Source organism: Pavona decussata, unplaced genomic scaffold, assembly GCF_977016875.1.
Source record: "Pavona decussata unplaced genomic scaffold, jaPavDecu1.1 SCAFFOLD_140, whole genome shotgun sequence".
NCBI classification, from domain to species: Eukaryota; Metazoa; Cnidaria; class Anthozoa; order Scleractinia; family Agariciidae; genus Pavona; species Pavona decussata.
This window is the reverse complement of record NW_028145553.1, coordinates 712,862-732,552: the sequence shown is the minus strand read 5'-3', so window position 1 is coordinate 732,552 and position 19,691 is coordinate 712,862. Positions and strand designations below refer to the sequence as shown.

General features: G+C 39.0%; 3 protein-coding genes and 1 long non-coding RNA gene across 7 annotated transcripts in view; 3 read left to right on the top strand and 1 right to left on the bottom strand.

The window, feature by feature from the left end:
- The window catches only part of LOC146466838 (uncharacterized), a 40,870-nt gene extending 30,481 nt beyond the window's left edge, over window positions 1–10,389 (bottom strand). The window contains exons 1-2 of one of the 2 annotated variants that reach the window (XR_014867916.1): window positions 9,934–10,355; window positions 6,157–9,239 (exon numbers count right to left, since the gene is read on the bottom strand). This is a non-coding gene — a long non-coding RNA (uncharacterized LOC146466838). Of the gene's footprint in view, window positions 1–6,156; window positions 9,240–9,933 lie in introns of those variants that run through there. The other variant, XR_014867915.1, reaches the window with a different exon arrangement.
- The window catches only part of LOC146466827 (E3 ubiquitin-protein ligase TRIM71-like), a 216,952-nt gene that overhangs the window by 132,461 nt on the left and 64,800 nt on the right, over window positions 1–19,691 (top strand). Inside the window, exon 3 of one of the 3 annotated variants that reach the window (XM_085126782.1) lies at window positions 9,020–9,127. The exons of the other annotated variants lie outside the window; for them this stretch is intronic. The gene's annotated coding sequence lies outside the window, so the exon portion shown is untranslated. The remainder of the gene's footprint in view (window positions 1–9,019; window positions 9,128–19,691) is intronic. 3 annotated transcript variants of the gene reach the window in all.
- The window catches only part of LOC146466834 (uncharacterized), a 39,836-nt gene continuing 27,625 nt past the window's right edge, over window positions 7,481–19,691 (top strand). The window contains exon 1 of the mRNA XM_085126790.1: window positions 7,481–9,127. Coding sequence (XP_084982916.1) covers window positions 7,481–8,947 — 1,467 coding nt within the window. The 3' untranslated portion in view covers window positions 8,948–9,127. The remainder of the gene's footprint in view (window positions 9,128–19,691) is intronic.
- LOC146466828 (E3 ubiquitin-protein ligase TRIM71-like) overlaps window positions 15,791–19,691 on the top strand; it is a 68,701-nt gene continuing 64,800 nt past the window's right edge. The window contains exon 1 of the mRNA XM_085126785.1: window positions 15,791–18,468. Coding sequence (XP_084982911.1) covers window positions 16,213–18,270 — 2,058 coding nt within the window. The 5' untranslated portion in view covers window positions 15,791–16,212 and the 3' untranslated portion in view covers window positions 18,271–18,468. The remainder of the gene's footprint in view (window positions 18,469–19,691) is intronic.

Here is a 19,691-nt window from a genome sequence, read left to right as displayed (position 1 = left end):
TCGACAGAGTTTTTATCATTACACTTAAAGTGCCCCTAACCCTTCAATTTGTTTTCTTTTGGTAGATTTCCATATCTGTGAAGAACTCATTTTCGAAAAATTTATTTTAGAAATATTGAATCCTTTTCTTTTACGAGCGCTAAAAGTTACTGAAATTTTTTTTTGTCTCGTGGGCTCATTAGGAACGAGCCAATGAGAAGCGTCCGATATTTGACACTTTCTTAGCTGTGATGTAAGAAAAGGACACCATTCCAAAGCACAAAGGATGCATGCTGATTCCTTTCTCTACATTTCGAGAGTTGCGGCATCCAAAAACCACACATTTTTCAACCATTTTCTCTGTTTACAATTGAAGCATTACCGCGAATCTTCGGATATTTTTGCACGATGTCCTTTTCTTACGTCACGCTCCATATTTGGCCGAGTGCGAACGATAAATGAAAATATAGACTAGACTGCCTTCACTTCTAGCGCTCGTAAAAAAAAAAGGATTCAATATTTCTCAAATTTTTTTTAGAAAATGAGTTCTTGAAAGATATGGAAATCTATCATGAGAAAACAAATTGAAGGGTTAGGGGCACTTTAACTGTAACATGGAGACAAGCTGAATGCGGGACTTATTGTCAGTGTGAGTTTTATAGATTTCCAGAAAGCTTTTGACACCGTGTCACATAAGATCACCTGCTTTAGTACGAGTATCGTAGCCATTTAGTTTTATGCCGTCGAACGACTGTGGCGCGCTAATATGAAAACAATAAGGCAGACGTTCTTCAGCTATCGACAACAACCGAAATCGCCAAGTTGGTTTTTTTGTTCTGTCTTGTTTATGCTTCTCTCCAGCTAGAACCGGAAGATTGTTATTAGTTATTACAGACGCAATGGCGTCAGAATGACGGCGCCCGAAGGAAAAGCATCCCACGGGCGTCTGTCGTTTTAAGAGTTCCCTATTCAGCGATGTAAGGAAGATGAAGCTTTTCTGTAGTAAGAACATAAAATCTTGAATGACGCTACATCTAAGGTTTGAGATCCTTTTAAAACTTGTTATTTCCAACACAATTTTTTATAGTTTTGTTGCGAGATCAGAGCTTCCCTTAACAATTCAGTACTTTAATATATTTTAAAGTAGTTCACCTATCCTTGGGTCTTCCTTTCCTGGGACAGAAAAATGGCCGTAGTCCAGTCAGATCGACGCACAGAGGGAGGTTCCGACATTTTCTGTCATTGAATGGATTGTCTAAAACTGGCACTACAGTTGTGTTAAGCGAAGTTATAATACTCAGCAAAGACACTAAAAGACCATATTCCGTCCTCAACCCTTCGATTAATTATTCCTGGTTTCCGGTCTCTAATTAATTAATTAATTAATTAATTAATTAATTAATATTAAGTTGACTACAGTAATATATTTTTGGACTAACCTGCCTAAAATAGCAGTTGCTACTTGTGGGTTGGCCCCATTGAAATCAGTCCATTTTAGTTGTAATAGAGTTGTTGTTGTTGTTCAGTCTCTGGTGGGAGTGGCTCTGACTTTTTCCCGGGCGAAAGTAAATGATGAAAAGCTTAAGAACAAAGAGGCAAATCAGAGCCACAGTGCCTGAGTAGAATATGACCAGAAAATAGGTCCAAATTGTCCTGTATAGTCCCGTTGTCTCATGTTGTTGCTTATGCACGCAGTAACCATGGATGCTGACTTGCGCACCAGAAAATTCCTGCTAAGTTCAAAGTAGGACAACCGCAGCGTTGAACGTAGACCAGAAAGTGAAACCCACCACAGAATCTGTCACGCACTCTAGCGTTACTGTGTTATGTCCATGTGTGACAAGAGGAGCCTTTGTAGGGGATGTGTTGACGATGACCCACGTGGCCAGTATGGAGCTCTCTTTGGTGACACACGCACACAAACGCCATCTGCCACTTTAACCCTGAAAATTGGGGCAATACGATTGGGTTGGTCAGAAGCGAGCCGAACCGAGAAAGGCAACAAATTAACGTTTTCAACGCGAGGCTAGCGTGAGAGATGAGAGAGTTGCAGAAAAAGTGAAGTGGTCTTTGAAAGTGTGCGTCTCACGGTCGAGCACCGCCCACAGATTTAAATTACAGCACGCACCTCAGCTTTCGGAGGTTTCTTTTATCCCAACCCTCCCCCCCTAATAACAGAAACCTACGTGCAGGCTACCCCTTCTCCAAAATTGTTTTCATCTAAACCAGACGTCTAAAATCACAGCACAAATATTTGTTATTTGGAATGATTTCATCTTTTTCTGTGTGTTTCCTTGGGTTATTTGGGAAATCATAACCGTTTTTTCTTGGTGAATTTGAAATCTTGTTTTAATACACCCCGTTGAAGCCTGAAGAAAGGCAATTTTTATACATATTTTGTTTTCAGATTATAAATCCAACTTTTTTTTGGTTTCGTCTGTTTTACTGCCGTAAGGATCAGTCGTGTCGTCAGTCAAGGATGATCCTGTTCCGGGCCAGTTGCAAAACTTCTCATATCTCAAAACATCTTGACGCTGTAGTTTTGCCAATTGAAATTCAGAGTTTCGAGTTTTTGTCATCTTTTGGCTTGTCACAAGGAATATTTATGGTTTGTTTAGATATACTTTTTATATGGCAACTGAATGAAGTGGTTCCGTCGAAACGTTTTAGAAGAGCGTGTCTCAGGATCGAGCCACGCCCACAAAATGAAACCTCACGACCTAACTTTTGTAGGAATTTTATTTCGACACCTTAACCCCTAAAAGAAGGAATTTAAGAGAAACCTTCGTACAGGCTACAACTCTCCTGATTTTTAACAGCAAAACACACGTCCAAAATAATGAAAAATGCGATATTTAAAATAATTTCACCTTTTTTGCTGCAGTTTGAGTTTTGAAAACGCGCATAATTTTTAATTCATTTCTCAGAAAATATCCAAGAAGACAGGGCACATTAAGTGAGCTTGTGAAGTTTTTACATATAGTATTGTAAAAATCTATAACTGTTTTTTTTTTTTGCGTAACAAAAATTAAAGCACTGAGTCCTATGCCATAAATGATCTAATCAGCAATAAATAGTACGTAGAACAAATAATATAATTCTCTTATTATAAAATCAGCATTTCAGTTATACAGTCATTTCAACTAACGTTGTCGGTTCAAAGCATGAAGCTAAAAGACAAGACCGAAAGTTTACGTGGGATTTTTATGAATAAGTTCATCAAAATCAGTCATGCCTGGAGAAAACAATAGGTTGTAATTAGCAGTACAATGACCTGCACGTGCATGGATGATTTTGATGAAATTATTCATAAAAAATAATCCCACAAAACATTGCAGTCTTGTCTTTTAGCTTAATCCGACAACATTAATTGAAATAGCTGTATACATATCCTTGAAAGCCAATTCATTGTAATTCATTGCCGCGGAGAGGGGCTTTTCTTTTCACCCTACTCCCCGCCGGAAGGTTTTGTTCACAGGCTAGAAGTTAAACGATTGTTGAATACTAATTTCATTCAAACTCGTCAAACGAGATTTCGTCGTTTGGATTCAGTTCAAGAAGCTGGATTTCATTCCGTGTTTTGACAGCGTAAGATTGGAAATCAAAACCTTTTCCCTCGGTTGACTTATTTACGCCCTCGTTGGGGAAAAAAGAAAGTAAACTTTAAAGGATAAAACCTCAAAATTTCCTCCCTTGCCGACGCTTACATATTTCCTTCGTGTTTTTCATTGTTTTTCTCTACCGGGTCTGTTCACTGTGCCCCTGACGATAATGACAGACCTTCTGAGCAGACGGAGCTTTGTTTTGCTTTTGTCAATCTATGCTGTTTCTTAATTCTCTTTTTGGTGAGCTCACTTAAATACGTGCGTAAGATTTTCAATATTTACTTAAAGCTACATCGCTTCTCACTCATTCCGAAAAGTTAAGCGCTTTTAAGTTTGCATTAGAGTATCGGAAAATCAATCCTTTTACACGCTTATGAATCCTGCAAACAAAAGAGCTGTCCACTCAGTCGTTCAGCTGTTCATCTACTTTCGCGGTTTCGTTCACTCGGTTTCTCGTTCGCTCGTTTTCGCCGGCGGGCGATCGTTGGACCGTTTGGTCGTTAACTCGGTCATTACCCTATCCGTTCGCTCGCTCGGATGTTTGTTCGCTCGGGTTTCTGCTCGTTCGTTCGTTTGCGCTTCGGGTTTGTTCAGTTGTTCCTCCATTGGTCTGACGCACAAGCAAGACAGAAAGGCAGGAAGAGCAGCTAAGTACAAGAAAAAGCTACATTCTTAGAGAGCTGATGCTAAACATGATTCTAATGACAAGCAATGGATAAATGGACAATAAACTTTTAAATGCGCCCATGGAAGCCTGTTACCATAATTTGTAAATATATAGATACCATTTTGTTTATTTGACTTTCTGCCTTCCCTAAATTTGGACCTCGCCCCCCGTAAAACCCTCACCCCTCTCCTCCAACTTGTCCTACAACTAATAAAATAGAAAAACACTTCTTCTATAATTGTTCTTACAACTGAGGTCTACTGTCACTGAACTGATGTGTGGTTTTTTGAACTGTTTGTGTGGTTATTGAACTCAATTGAAAAAAACTGCATAATTCTGAGACATGAAATAAAAGAAGTCTTACATATAGTATTGTAAACTCAATAACTGTTTCTTTTTTTTTGCGTAACGAAAATAAAAGCACCGAATCCCATGCCGTAAATCATGATCTAAGCAGCAATAAATAGTAGAGCAAAATGTATATTTCTTTTACCATAAAATCAGCTTTCAGTTATATCAATGGCCTGGAAAGCTAATTCAGTGTAGTATAGTAATGGTTTTCCTACAGGGGTCGAGAAGGAAGGCCGGCCGGAGAGGGGCTTTTCTTTTCACCCTACTCTCTACCGGAAGATTTTTTTGATAGGCTAGAAGTTTAAAAACGATCATTTCGAGCAACCAGAAACGTGTTTCTGTCAAATGAGACTTTTGCGTTTGAAGTAGGAGAACGCCATTCCTAATCTGTAGCCAGACGATTTGTCATTCCAGAAATTCCTGTAAGGACACCCAAATTTCCACCCGGCTAGAATTTTGCAGGGGCATCGCTCGGTTCTCGGCCCGATCTCGGCCGGGAAACTACTAATGGCTTCTGACGGCTTCAATTTCGCTCGTGCAAAGAGTCACGTTGTTCTCTAGTGAGTTTCAAAGAGTCACGTTTGACTCTTCGTGTTTGACAAGCTGTTTCTGTGAATTTCAGTTCCCCAAACTGTTGCTGCGAGGTTATGTTTTTCAAACTATCCACCTTCGATAAAGAAGAGCCATGTTGTCGTGCTCAATCAGACAAAACAAGCACTGATATCTGAATATCGATCGACATTAGCAGAGTTCGTGTCATACAACTCAAATTCAAAGGATTTATCAATTCTTTCAGACCATCTGAACATCGACGCAAGCCGGGGATAAGTTACAAAGCACAATACGGTAACAGCTTTGTCTTGGTATGAGTTTACGCTCTTTACGAGGTTTCAATAATAGACTTTTACGTTTAAAGTATTAGATCGAAATACAAAAGTATTTGTAATATGCTCGATTGCAAAAACGTTGACACCTAAAAAGCATAAACCCGTGAACGATGAGACCGAGTGGCTTTATGGGTATAAAGTGTACTAAATTTATTTGCATGTTATTCTACTCTCGTGCGACAGTTGATAACCAAAATTAGTTGCACGTGGTGAATGATGGAAACTGTTCAAGCTTTCCCAAAGTGCCAAGTTGGGCAACAAGGGCCAAGTTTTCAACACTACCCTCAAATCCGTTGGGTCTCATCGTTCACAGTTTATGCTTTTTTAGGTGTCGACGTTTTTGCAATCGAGTGTATACACGCATCAGAAACTGTATGCAAATTACTCGCTTTAGTTCGACACTTTTACGGCTTATAGTCGCGTATGTTTTGCGGCATTTTGGTGAAATGTCTTTTGAGTAGAAGACCAAAATAGTATGCCGGTCTGTTAATTTAATTTTTCTCAAAAATTCAAAGCGTTTTACCGAAAATGTTTTGCGTTATTTTAAAGTTGGACAGTGTGACGCAACAGGCGGACCCGAAATACTTTATATTTTAAAATATTTTTATATTCAACAACATGGCTGTTTAAATTTTAAACTCAGCTACGTTTATTGCAAATATTTCACCTTGGTAGTTACACATTACGCACAGATATAAAAGTACGAAAAGGCTACGCAAAAAAGTGTCACGCAGAAGGCCGTACAATCGCACAACTTGGGGCTGCAATTGGACAAAGGAAAGTAATTCCTACTGTTTTGTTGTATCTCTTTCCATTTGTTCACCAATTCCAAAAAAATTGGACGAAACGTTTTTCCGATCACACAGTTATTAATTTAAAAAGAAAACTTCAAATATTCTGCTTAAAAAAATCTAGTTTTGGGTAATATACAGGAAAAAGCCACATAACAAAAATAACAACAACAAATACTCAAATTGAAACGAACAGGAAGTGTTGCACGATTTTGCCAAATTTGTTGAATTAAAGGTGTCGAACGCACTCTGTAATCTATGATTACTGCTAGTCTAGATACTAAAAATAAAAAGTATAAAGAATAAAGGAAACAGACGCAGGAAATCAAATCTCTCAAACATTCCCCTTAAGGCAATCCCATGTCAAAACACTCAGGAAGCTTCTTAAAAGGTCATGCTTTCTTCAGCGCATAAAACAATTCCTAAATTTAGGATACTTTTAAACGGTCAAAACATTTTCATAGACGCACTGTGATTGGTCAATACTAGTATGAGGGTAGTACAACAAGTCTTATAAAAAAAAAGCACATCCCGTCACAAAACAAAACTTCGTTGATCTCTCAACTGCATCATTTTGAGTTCAGAAACTTCCATCGCAATCGCCGTTTTGCGTCCCTTATTATGGATATTAAGACTTTGCTTGATAGTCTTCATGATGAGGTATCCTGTTCTGTGTGTATGTGCCCCTTTACCGAGCCAAAACAGCTGCCTTGCTTGCATAGCTTCTGTCTTGAATGTCTGAACGGGATTCATCGAGCGAGTCCACGTCAAGATGTCATATCATGTCCAGAATGTCGCAAGGAAATTAGGACCCCAGGGAGTGGAAATCCCAGCGAGTTTCCCACCAACTTCAGAATAAACAGCCTCCTGGATGTGTTAGCCATTAAAGAGTGCAACACAACTGGCGTGAAATGTGGAAACTGCGACAAGAGAAGCGCCAACTGTTTCTACTGTTTCTAGTGTTGCTTCTTCTGGTGTGAAGAGTGCATCACAGGACATAATATAATTCGAGCAAATAAAGAGCATGGAGTGTTGGCGATAAAAGATTTTCAAGATCAGGACATTGAAGACGTGTTAAAGCGACCAGCGTTTTGCCAGATTAAACGCCACGAAAACAAAGTGCTGGAGTTCTTTTGCAAGAACTGTAAAGTCGCCATTTGCAACTCTTGTGCTTTGACAGAGCACGAAGGACACGCCAAGATGCTTCTTGAAGGTGGAGCAAATGAACACAGGCTACGAATGGAGTCTCTGATTAACTCGCTTAACAAGAAAGCAGAGGAAAAGAGAAATGAAATTAGCAAAATCTACCAAAGCAGCATTGATGTTCAGGTGGAAGTAGCTGACGTAAAAAGCCAAGTGCAGGCGACTGCAAATCAGATGATGGCAATCATTGAAGCGAGAAAGCAGCACATTTATGGCGCAGTTGATAACCAAGCGAAAGAATCGCTGGAGTGTTTTGCGTTGAGAAAAGGCGAAGCTGAAAATCAACTTCATATCATTGAATCAGCCATCGAGGAAACCAAAAAACTTTTGAGACGAAGCTCCATCGCTGAAATCTTGGGATTTAATGAAACATTTGAGACAATCCTTCAGGAACAAGGAGCTCACGGCAAAAGTGACGTTGAACGCATCCCACGGTTTAGTTTCACTGAAAATACAAAACTTGTTAACATGTTAAACACTGAGGGGATTGGTTCTGTAAAAACTGTTTTTAACAAAATTAAGACGCAGCAATCAGGTGCAGAAGGAAAAGAAAATAATAAAGCAATTAGTGGGTTTGTAGGAAAACATGTCCGTGACAGTTCTTTTGAGGTTCAGATCCAAACCAGACGGTTCAGACCTGTGCTATCTTTTGGAGAATTCGGTAAGTCTGTTGGAAAGCTTAATTTCCCATGTGGAGTTGCAGTGAATAATCGAAATGAAATAGCAGTAACTGAGTTAAATAACCACAGGGTATCGGTATTCAGTAGTGACGGTACCCACTTAAAATCTTTTGGTAGACGGGGACGTAATCAATGTGAATTTATCTGCCCTACAGGGATAGCGTTTGATAACAATGGCAACATTATAGTGGCGGACCATGATAACAACAGGGTCCAGGTGTTCAGTGGGAATGGCGAGTTTCTTACCAAGTTTGGTGAGAGAGGAAACCTTGATCACCAGCTTCACAATCCTGAAGGTTTATCTGTCACCAGTAACGGTGATATTATTGTTGCTGATGAGGATAACAAATTAATTAAGATATTTTCCCCTCGCGGGCAGTTGAAACGTAAATTTGGCGGGCAAGGCTCTTTGTCCTTTCCCTGTCACTGTATCCAGACGGAGCAATATTTTATAGTCTCAGACAGGGGTGATGACTGTATCAAAGTGTTTGATCTGGAGGGAAATTTTGTTTTCAAATTCGGTAAGAGGGGGAGCAAGGAGGGTGAGTTTAATTGTCTTGGGTACTTGTCGGTTAACAGAGACGGACATGTGATGGTTTGTGATTCAGGGAATAACAGGGTTCAGGTGTTCGAGCTGAGCGGAAAGTTTGTAACAAAGTTTGGAACAAAAGGCAGTGTGAAAGGAGAGTTTGATCGGCCAGTATCTACAGTAAATCTTAGTGATGGAAGGATAGTTGTGTGTGACTGCATGAATCACCGAATCCAGATATTTGAGCTCATTTGATATCTCACCTGGCAACATCGATTAAATACTCATCGGTGACTCAGAAATTTTTCTTATTTTTGTATGAAAAGACGATTTTTAGAAATAGTTATATTTGTAGCGTTTCGTAGAGGTCCGTAGCAGGTTACATCTCAAGTGATGTCTTTTATTTGATTGTTTTTCTTGGGGAACAGAGATTTTGTAAGTGAATGTGCTGCATGGAGCAGTTCAAAACTAATATGTTATATGAGATTTATCGCATTCTAGTAATCTACATTATATGTTGAATTGTTTAATATTGTAGTACGAAACCCTGACGAAACAGGTACAGTAAAAACCCGCATACAAGAACATGTGGATTAAGAACAACCAGGCTGAAATTTGATAAAAAAGGAGGTTTATATATAACAACACATTCAGCTTGAAAATTGAAAATTGTTCTTATATATAAAAACTCTTCCCTTTTCAGTTTAATAGAACAAACAGTGTCTGTACCTTTACCATGGTATTGCACTGAGATCTCTGTATAAATGCTAGTAATTTCACTTGCTGTGTATAGCAAATGTACAACGACTGTATTTGGAATTAAAAGTCTTATAATTACATAAAAAATATGCAATAAAATGAATGTCACCATTCGTCAAAGTGTCAGTCACATCCTTTATTTTCAATAGACAGGGCAATGATAAGGAGAAAACACAAAAACATGCAACATGTATGCAGTTCTATCGTCTTTGTTTTAATTTGAATACACAAAGTACCTTTGCCGTTCAATCTTGCACATCAGATTTCCGTAGGTCACTTATTCTCCAATCTGTATCTTTTCTCTTCTGTTCTTTCTGTTATGTATTTCATCATAGTTAGTAAATCCCTTACATTTTTTTAGAAGTAAAAAATTAAGAACACTTAAGAACACTTTCAGGCTGATTTCACCTGAAATACCCGATATATAAGAACCCAATCAGCCTGAATCCCGAAAATGGGTGTTCTTGTATGTGGGTTTTTACTGTATGTTGTTTGCTTGTAACAGGTTTGTGAATGAAATGTTTTTGAGGGGCTTAAAAGACCAAGATTATTCCTTAAATTTATTGTCTCTTATACTACTGTTTAAACAGCTGAATCCTGTCAAACAGGCGGCTGAAGAAAATTAGCATATTGTAGGGTGAAGCTAGTGCTTGTTAATAAATCTGTTCTACAAGATACTTTCAAGTGATTTCACTCTTTTAAATGTTTTTAGCATGCTAGTGTAATGAAATTAACTTTACAAGGAACAATTTTTTGTGGCATGAGTAAATTTATATTTACTCGCAAGCCGATTTGTAAAATACCATGTTGTGAGGCATAAATAAATGGTAACTTTTGTTTTTAAATGTGTGTGAGGTGTAATTATGTTTGATGATGGTCAGTTTGGAGTGAGAATGAAACTTTTATTTCTGCATTTGGACTTCAATCTTTTGAGATAAGAGAAGAAGGAATAACGAAAATAAGAAGAAAAGCAAAAAAAAAAAAAAAAAATTATCAACCAATAATCTTTAATTGATTGCTAGCATTAATTACCTAATGAGTTGTCCCTAATCGTGTCCTTCTAGCAAAATTAACCAAGCATGAGAGAGCCAAACTAAACATTTATCGCTTTTCTCTGTAAAATTACCTTACTACTTCACGGAAAATTGGGGGACCGTTCATTTTTTATGGGATATTGGGGGGTGGTGGGATTTGGGGGAGTGTCATTTGGAAGTGGTATGATCCTTCAGGCAGGCAAATTTACTCAAATAACCCCCCCTCCTGAAAAGCGATTGTTAGGGGGGGGGGGGATAACCTCCCCTCTCTACGATAAAATTTATATAGCGTATTTTATACTGTAACAAGTTAGAAGAAAAAGAAGAGCGTTCAATCCTTTCGATAAGTTCAAAAGTGGCAACAGATTTATCGTTGAATCATTCGAGAAATACCACCTTATAGTGGCAACTGATGAGGTCTGCTGAACAACCGAAACTCGAGTCTGAAAATCTTGCAGTTAACCTGAGCCGAAAAATCTAAACAAATGCCACAGAGCTAGCATACACAATGGTATAAAGGAACTAATTCAAACGGCTCCAAATGATAAGAAAACCTCCATTCAGTCAATTTGAGTATTTTCCTTCATGATCGAGATCAAAATGACAACACCATTCAGCAGAGAGATCTCACCACATTTTGATCAAAACATATTAGTGAAAACACTATCTAGAGCAAGAGAGGATGAAGGCTCTCTTGTCCAGCGATGTAAGGTACATACAGTGACCAGCGGCAGTCGTGTTTGGCCTGTCTCCTTTTTTTTAAAAAAAATGTTGTTAAGGAGTTTTATTGTTACATGTACTTTGGAACTGTTTTAGCACATAATAGATGTTTGTAATTTGTGAATAAAGTAGGGGAATTCCTCATCAATTTGTGAAACTTTCAGTCCACATTTCCTTATCAGAATTTTGCCTTCCCCTTCTCCCCTTTTCCTTCAATTTTTTTGGGAAAGCACCCCTCAAAAGTCTTTTTTTTTCTTTTCGCGTGGTCCACCCCCAAATCCCACCAGCCCCCTCTATCCCTAAAAAGTGAGCGGTCCTCAGCGCAGAAAAGTGATCTTGGACATTCTAAGGAAAGTAATGCAATTTTTGCATTTTCTAATATTTTTCTGTGAAGCTATTAAAGAGTCTAGAATTATTGTCCTGGCATTCCAATAGCTGTAATCCAAGTTTACCCTTCAGGCGTGAAAGAAGCCAAGATGTTCATACAAAATGATTTGTTATTCAATATAAATCTCACCATTTTCCGTGCTACACAATGCTCACTCATTTAATTATCCTAGTAAAACTAAATGGTATCACTACTGCACAGTTTTGGGAGAGTGCAGTTGGTAGCATGGGAGTAAGTTACCTAAGCGGGGTTAAGGAACGAGAACTTTTTTTTTTTAATTTGCTTTACATAACACAATAATTACAATATTGAACACTGTTTACACTATTAACAATAAATACAATACTGACAATACTTATTGCTTACATTGTTAACAATACTAGGAGAACTTGCTCGTAGGCCTTCAATAACTAGTTAATGCATTTCCCTTTTTAAATTCAAACAACGGGAACACATTTTAAAACAGTGCTGTTCGAACTGAAAGTGGACATGTCTCTGAAATCAAACAGAAAAAGTTACCATTTCCAGTATATTTTACCTTAGATCCCAGCGGAGGAGACGGGTTACTTAAGAAAGTTTTATACGGGAAGGCTCCGCTCCGAGGTCCAAACCCTTACCCTTTTATATATCATTTTTGACAGGAGAGGTAACCCTTTCCCATACCTTCTATAGGAAATGGTACCCCTTTCATACCTACAAGAGGAACACTCTATCTTTTTTCGTTCGGTCTGTTCGAGGTAGTTTGAAAGACTCGCCCTTTTAAATACCTAAATGACAACTTTTCTATACTTTGGCTCGTGAATTTCCTACCAAGTACGCCATGTGCGCTGAACTGAGTACTGACTGTAATCCACATAATAACTGGGCAACGCATTGTTAACAGAAGATGGTACTTCAAGTGACCCATGTATTTCCTGTCGTTTAGCGAGTACGGATGAAGACAGAGTAAATTATCGCCCAATATCTCTGTTGAGTGTACCAAGTAAGGTCCTGGAATCTTTGTATTACTGATTCAATATTAGAACATGTTCTTTAGAAATAATCAACTTGTTAGTAATATCAATGAGCCTACCGAAACTAGGTCTCGACAGAGTTTTTATTATTACCCTTAACTGTAACATGGAGACAAGCTGTCGATGCGAAATTTGTTATCGGTGTGGGTTTTATAGATTTCCAGAAAGGTTTTGACATCGTGTCACATAAGATTCTTAAATCCAAAAGCTAAAGCAGAACTTTGGCATCACTGGCAATTTGCTAGCGTGGCTGACACGACTATACGTAACAGAAAGAAACTGACACCTGCTTTAGTAAGAGTATCGTAGCCATTTAATTTTATGGCGTCGAACGACTGTGGCGCGCTGATATGAAAACAATAAGGCAGACGTTCTTCAGCTATGGACAACAACCGAAATCGCGAAGTTGGTTTTTTTGTTCTGTCTTGTTTATGCTTCTCTCCAGCTGGAACCGGAAGATTGTTTTTAGTTATTACAGACGCAATGGCGTCAGAATGACGGCGCCCGAAGTAAAAGCATCCCACGGGCGTCTGTCGTTTTAAGAGTTCCCTATTTAGCGATGTAAGGAACATGAAGCTTTTCTGTAGTGAGAACATAAAATCTTGAATGGCGCTACATCTAAGGTTAAGGATCCTTAACTTGTTATTTCCAAAACAATTTGTTATAGTTTTGTTGCCAGATCAGAGCTTCCCGTAAAAATTCGTTACTTTTATTTAAAAGGAGTTCACCTTTCCTTTCCTGAGACAGAACAATGGCCGTAGTCCAGTCAGGTCACCGCACAGAGGGAGGTTCCGACAATTTCTGTTATTGAATGGATTGTCTAAAACTGGTACGCTGCGGACCGTCTACAGTTGCCAGTAAGTGTTGAACGTCAGCAAAGACACTAAAAGACCATATTCCGTCCTTAACCTTTCGATTAATTATTCCTGGTTTTCGGTCTCTTGTTAATTAATTCCTTTTAATATTTAGTTGACTACATTAATATATTTTTCGACTAACCTGCCTAAAATAGCAGTTGCTACTTGTGATTTGGCCTCATTGCAATCAGTCCATTTTAGTTGTAATAAAGGTGTTGTTGTTGTTCAGTCTCTGGTGGGAGTGACTCTGACTTTTTCCCGGGCGAAAGTAAATCATGAAAAGCTTTAAGGGAACAAAGAGGCAAGCCAGAGCCTCAGTGCAGCAGAATATGACCAGAAAATAGGTCCAAATTGTTTTGCATAGTCTTATTGTCTCAGCGAGGTGGACACAGAAAACTGCCCCGCTTATGCACGCAGTAACCATGGATACTGACTTGCGCACTAGAAATTCCTGATAAGTTCAATGGAAAGTAGGACAAGCGCGGCGTTGAACGTAGACCAGAAAGTGAAACCCACCACAGAATCTGTAGCCTGCGAATACAGCCGCTCTCATTCGCTCCCGCTACTACGCGCGAAACGCGAAGAGAGACGTTTCGCACGTAGTAGCGGGAGCGAATGAGAGGCGGCTGTATTCGTAGGCTACAGAATCTGTCACGCACTCTAGCGTTACTGTGTGATATCCATGTGTGACACGAGCAGCAGTTTGTTGGGGATGTGACGACCATGACCCACGTGGCCACTATGGAGCTCTCTCTTTGATGACACACGTACACAAAGGCCATCTGCCACTTTAACCCTGAAAATTCGCGTAATACGATTGGTTTGGACAGAAGCGAGCCGATTACGAAGGTGACACAGAGCTCCGCTTAACAGAAACGGACGAAGATGGCAGTGGGTAGGTGTCGGTTAAACAAGCAAATAAATAAAACGTAACACTCCACCAAGCTAGTTCAAAGAGCAGAACGTAGCAAGACTTGAGCGAAGCTGTTACAAGAGGAGTTTTTCTTTCTTTGAACAATTTTACAAATCTTATTCAAATAGCTAGAACACGTAGAGCGCCTGCGCAAGTGATCGCAGCCGCTATGCTTGCTGGGATATTGGGAATTTCAGTCAAAGGAATGACGTCACAAAACGCCTCGCCATGATTGGCTTTTGATTCTCCTGGGTAGTTTATGAGCGCCCCAAAAAGAAAGTTTATTAAAACCGACTGAATGATCCAGGGCCCGTTTCTTGAAAGGCCCAGTAACTTACCTGGCCCGATGAGTATATATTTTAAACGTTTTTACGCCGATTACACAGTGATTACAGACATGGTACTTGGCCAATGTTTTCATAGAATTGTAAAATTTAAAATTTAGTATTCAAAGCTAACAAAACCTGACCTCTGTTAGGAAACATTTATCACCAAAATCACTTATCGGGCCTGGTAAGTTACCGGGACTTTTGAGATACGGGCCCCTAGTCTGAAAACGGATACGGCGTCTGTCAATGTCTATTCCTGTGGCCTTGCAATTGCCAAATTTACAGTTTTTAATTTTGTTCGCCGTTTAGCTTGACCCAATATCTTTTGCAAGCGGCCTGGCGAACAAGTTCTCTAGGCAACAAAGTTTTCTTTACGAAAGGCTTCCGTGAGAGATGAGAGTATTGCAGAAAAAATGAAGTAGTTTTTGAAAGTGTATCTCCTCATGGTCGAGCACCGCCCACATATTTAAATTACAGTACGTACCTTTGGGAGGTTTCTTTTATACTAACCCTCCCCTCCCCCTTATAAAACAAAAACTATGCACAGGCTACTCCATTCTCCTATTTTTTAAAATCTAAACCAGACGTCTAAAATCGCAGCAAAAATATGTGTTATATAGAATGATTTCACTTTTTCCTGTGTGTTGCGTCTCGAGCACACAGAATCTTTATGTGATTTCTCAGAAAACATCGCCAAAAGAAAGCGCTTTTGTTTACAATACAAGCTTGTAATAATAACGAAACTTTTGAATAACAAAATAGAAATGAACTGTTGTCAGTTTCTCTTCAACAACAAACTGCCGTGTCGTCCTTTGCCGTCGTGTCAGTGTTACATACAGTATTCATTAGTAATGTTTTCTGTATATGGGACGAAAAGAAAAGTCTCTGATGAGCGTCGGAGGGGATGGAAGGGGGTAAGAGAGGGGGGGGGGGGCTTTTTATTTTCACCCTACTCCCCACCGAAAGGCCTCTTTACAGGTTAGCTTGCTTGAGTGTTTAGAAAATCATTGACTTGTGTTGAGGTTAGTCTCCGTCAAAAAACGACTTTCTTAGGCGATAGGTTGTTTTGCTTTCAAGATGCTGGATTTTATTAGCGTTTCGGCAGCGTAATATGGGAATTTAAAATCTTGCTTTAATACATTCGCGTTAAAGCCTAAAGAAAGTCAGCTTTGAAACTTTCAGAGCTCGAGGTGTTGAAAACTCTGACAAGAAGATAAAGCACAGAAAAATAAACCTCTTAAGCATTTCCCTAAGGCAATCTATTATAAAAACATCTGGACAGCTTCTTGTTTTCTTAGGTCCATTCACAGCAATTCTCAGAAATACAGGATGTTTTTAAAACCATTCAGTGTCAATGAACGTCAAAGCCTTGCAACTAACGGTCTGTGATTGGTCAATACCATGTTAAAAATTTGATAAGAACTAATATCCCGTCCTAGGACAAAACTTCATTGTTCTCCAAACTACATCATTTTGAATTCCAAACCTTACCTTCGCGTCCTTCATTATGGATATTAAGACTTTGCTCCATAATCTTCATGATGAAGTATCCTGTTCTGTGTGTAAGTGCCCCTTTACCGAGCCAAAACAGCTGCCTTGCTTGCACAGCTTCTGTCTTAAATGTCTGAACGGGATTCATCGAACGAGTCCACGTCGAGATGTCATATCATGTCCAGAATGTCGCAAGGAAATTAAGATCCCAGAAAGTGGAAATCCCAGCGCGTTTCCCACCAACTTCCGAATAACCAGCCTCCTGGATGTGTTGGCCATTAAAGAGTGCAATACAACTGGCGCGAAATGTGGAAACTGCGACAAGAGAAGCGCCAACTCTTTCTACTGTTTCCAGTGCTTTGCTTTCTGGTGTGAAGAGTGCATATCCCCACACAACTTAATCCGAGCAAATAAAGAACATCGAGTGTTGGCGATAAAAGACTTTCAAGATCACGACATTGAAGACGTGCTAAAGCGACCAGCGTTTTGCCAGATTAAACGCCACGAAAACAACGCGCTGGAGTTCTTTTGCAAGAACTGTAAAATCGTCATTTGCAACGCTTGTGCTTTGACAGAGCACGAAGGTCACGCCAGGATGCTTCTTGAAGATGGAGCAAATGAACACAGGTTACAAATGGAGTCTCTGATTTACTCGCTTAACAACAAAGCAGAGGAAATGAGAAATGAAATCAGTGAACTCAACCAAAACAGCATTGATGTTCAGGTGCAAGTAAGGGTGCAAGTAGCTGACTTAAAAAGCAAAGTGCAGGCGACTGCAGATCAGATGATGGCAACCATTGAAGCGAGGAAGCGGGACATTTTTGGCGCAGTTGATAAGCAAGCGAAAGAATTGCTCGAGTGTGTCGCGTTGAGAAAAAGCGAAGCTGAAAATCAACTTCATATCATTGAATCAGCCATCGAGGAAATCCAAAAACTTTTGAGACGAAGCTCCAGCGCTGAAATCCTGGGATTTAATGAAACATTTGACACAATCCTTCAGGAACGCGGAGTCCAAGGTAAAAGTGACGTTGAACGCATCCCTCGGTTTAGTTTCACTGAAAATATAAAACTTGTTAGCATGTTAAACACTGAGGGAATCGGTTCTGTAAAAACTGTTTTTAACAAAATTAAGAGGCAGCAATCAGGTGCAGAAGGCAAAGAAAATAATAAAGTAATTGCTAGGTTTGAAGGAAAACATGTCCGAAGCAGTTCTTTTGAGGTTCAGGTGCAAACCAGGCGATTCAGACCTGTGCTATGTTTTGGAGAATACGGTGAGTCTGTCGGAAAGCTTAATGGTCCATGTGGAGTGGCAGTGAATAATCGAAATCAAATAGCAGTAACTGAGTTAAATAACCACAGGGTATCAGTATTCAGTAGTGGCGGTACCCACTTGGGATCGTTTGGTAGAAAGGGATGTAATGTGGGTGAATTTAACTGCCCTACAGGGATAGCTTTTGATAACGATGGCAACATTCTGGTGGCGGACTCTGGCAACAACAGGGTCCAAGTGTTCCGTGGGAATTGTAAGTTTCGTACCACGTTTGGTGACGAAGGAAACATTGATCACCAGCTGCAGAATCCTCATGGTTTATCTGTCGCCAGTAACGGTGATATTATTGTTGCCGATAGAGGTAACCAATTAATTAAGATATTTTCCCCTTGTTGGCAGTTCAAACGTAAATTTGGCGGACAAGGCTCTTTGTCCTATCCCTGTCACTGTATCCAGACGGAGCGATATTTTATAGTCTCAGACAGGATTAAACACTGTATTAAAGTGTTTGATCTGGAGGGAAATTTTGAGTTTAAATTCGGTAAGGGAGGGAACAAGGAGGGTGAGTTTGATTGGCCTTGTTACTTGTCGGTTAACAGAGACGGACATGTGATGGTTTGTGATTCAGAGAATCACAGGGTTCAGGTGTTCGAGCTGATCGGATTTTTTGTTACAGAGTTTGGAACAAAAGGCAGTGGGAAAGGAGAGTTTAATTATCCAGCGTCTACAGCAAATCTTAGTGATGGGAGGATAGTTGTGTCTGACAGACACAACAACCGAATCCAGATATTTGAGCTCATATAAAATCTCACCTGTGAAACTACATCGATAAAATACTCATTGTTGATTTAGAAATTTCTGCAATTTTGTTAGTATAAAAAGACGATTTTAATAATAGTTATATGTGTAGCGTTTCGTAGAGATCAGTAGCGGGTAACATCTCAAGTGATGTCTTTTATTTGATTATTTTTCTTGGACAACAGACTAATTTTGTAAATGAATGTGCTGTGGGGCAGTTCAAAATTAAACTAATAATTAAAATGTTATATGACATTTATCGCATTCTAGTAATCTAGCTTATTGTTTAATTAATACTGTAGTTTGTAACCGGTTTTGTTAATGAAATGTTTTTAAGGGGCTTAAAAGGCCGAGATTATTCCTTAAATTTATTGTCTCTTGTATTACTGTTTTTAAAGCAGCTGAATCCTGTTAAATAGGCGGCTTAAGAAAATTAGTACATTGTAGGGTGAAGCTAGGGCTTGTAAATCAGTTAATCGGTTGTACAATACGTTTTCAAGTGTTTTCACTCTTTTTTAATGTTTTTAACATGTCAGTGTAATGAAATTAACATTACAAGGGACAGAATGTTTTGTGACATAAGTAACTCTATATTTACTTGCAAGTAAATTTGTAATGTACCATTAAGTGAGGAGTAAATAAATGATAACTTTTGTTGTTAAATGTGTGTGATGTTATTATGTTTGATGATGGTCAGTTCGGAGTGGGTATGAAACTTTTATTTCTGCATTTGGACTTCAATCTTTTGAAATAAAAGAAGCAATAACGAAATAATGCGCCGATCAACTCGAAACTTCAACATCCCCCCCCCCCCCCCGGGCAAACCCCGGGCATTTGAACTTTTGAAGATTGGATCGTTCAAATTCCCGCCCCCTAGGGCCCAAATGGTGTTCAAATGCCCTACCTTATCGTCGGATTTGTCTGTCAAATGCCCGTCCTAAAGAACAATCGTTGTCGGCTCCTGTCATGAGTTACTACAAAAACCACAACTTTAATATTGAAACTCATGATTGGTAATTGAATTTATTAAGTCGGACAATGTCAATCAGCAAGTGTAAACTGTTCTAACTCCGAAGTAAAAAGTAAGTTAGTAAGTTTATTAACGTGACTAAACACTTAGCTAACCAGCTACTTTACAGGAATAGTCACAAAATAAAATAGTAATAATAATAATAAAAGGAAAAAGTAATGAAAATGATAAATGAAAATACTGAAAAAGATGAGAAAGATACTATTTACAATGTTTCTAAGATTATTGAATATATAGTATAAAATTGTATAAAATGTTTTAAAACATATCAGCATTTGATTACAACATGTAGCGGCCGGCCAAATCCGTATCTAATATCTGTTTCTTGAACAGTTTGTAAGAGTCCGCTTTTCGGTATTCATTCAGTAGTTTATTCCACAGGTTGGCTCCTTCGTAT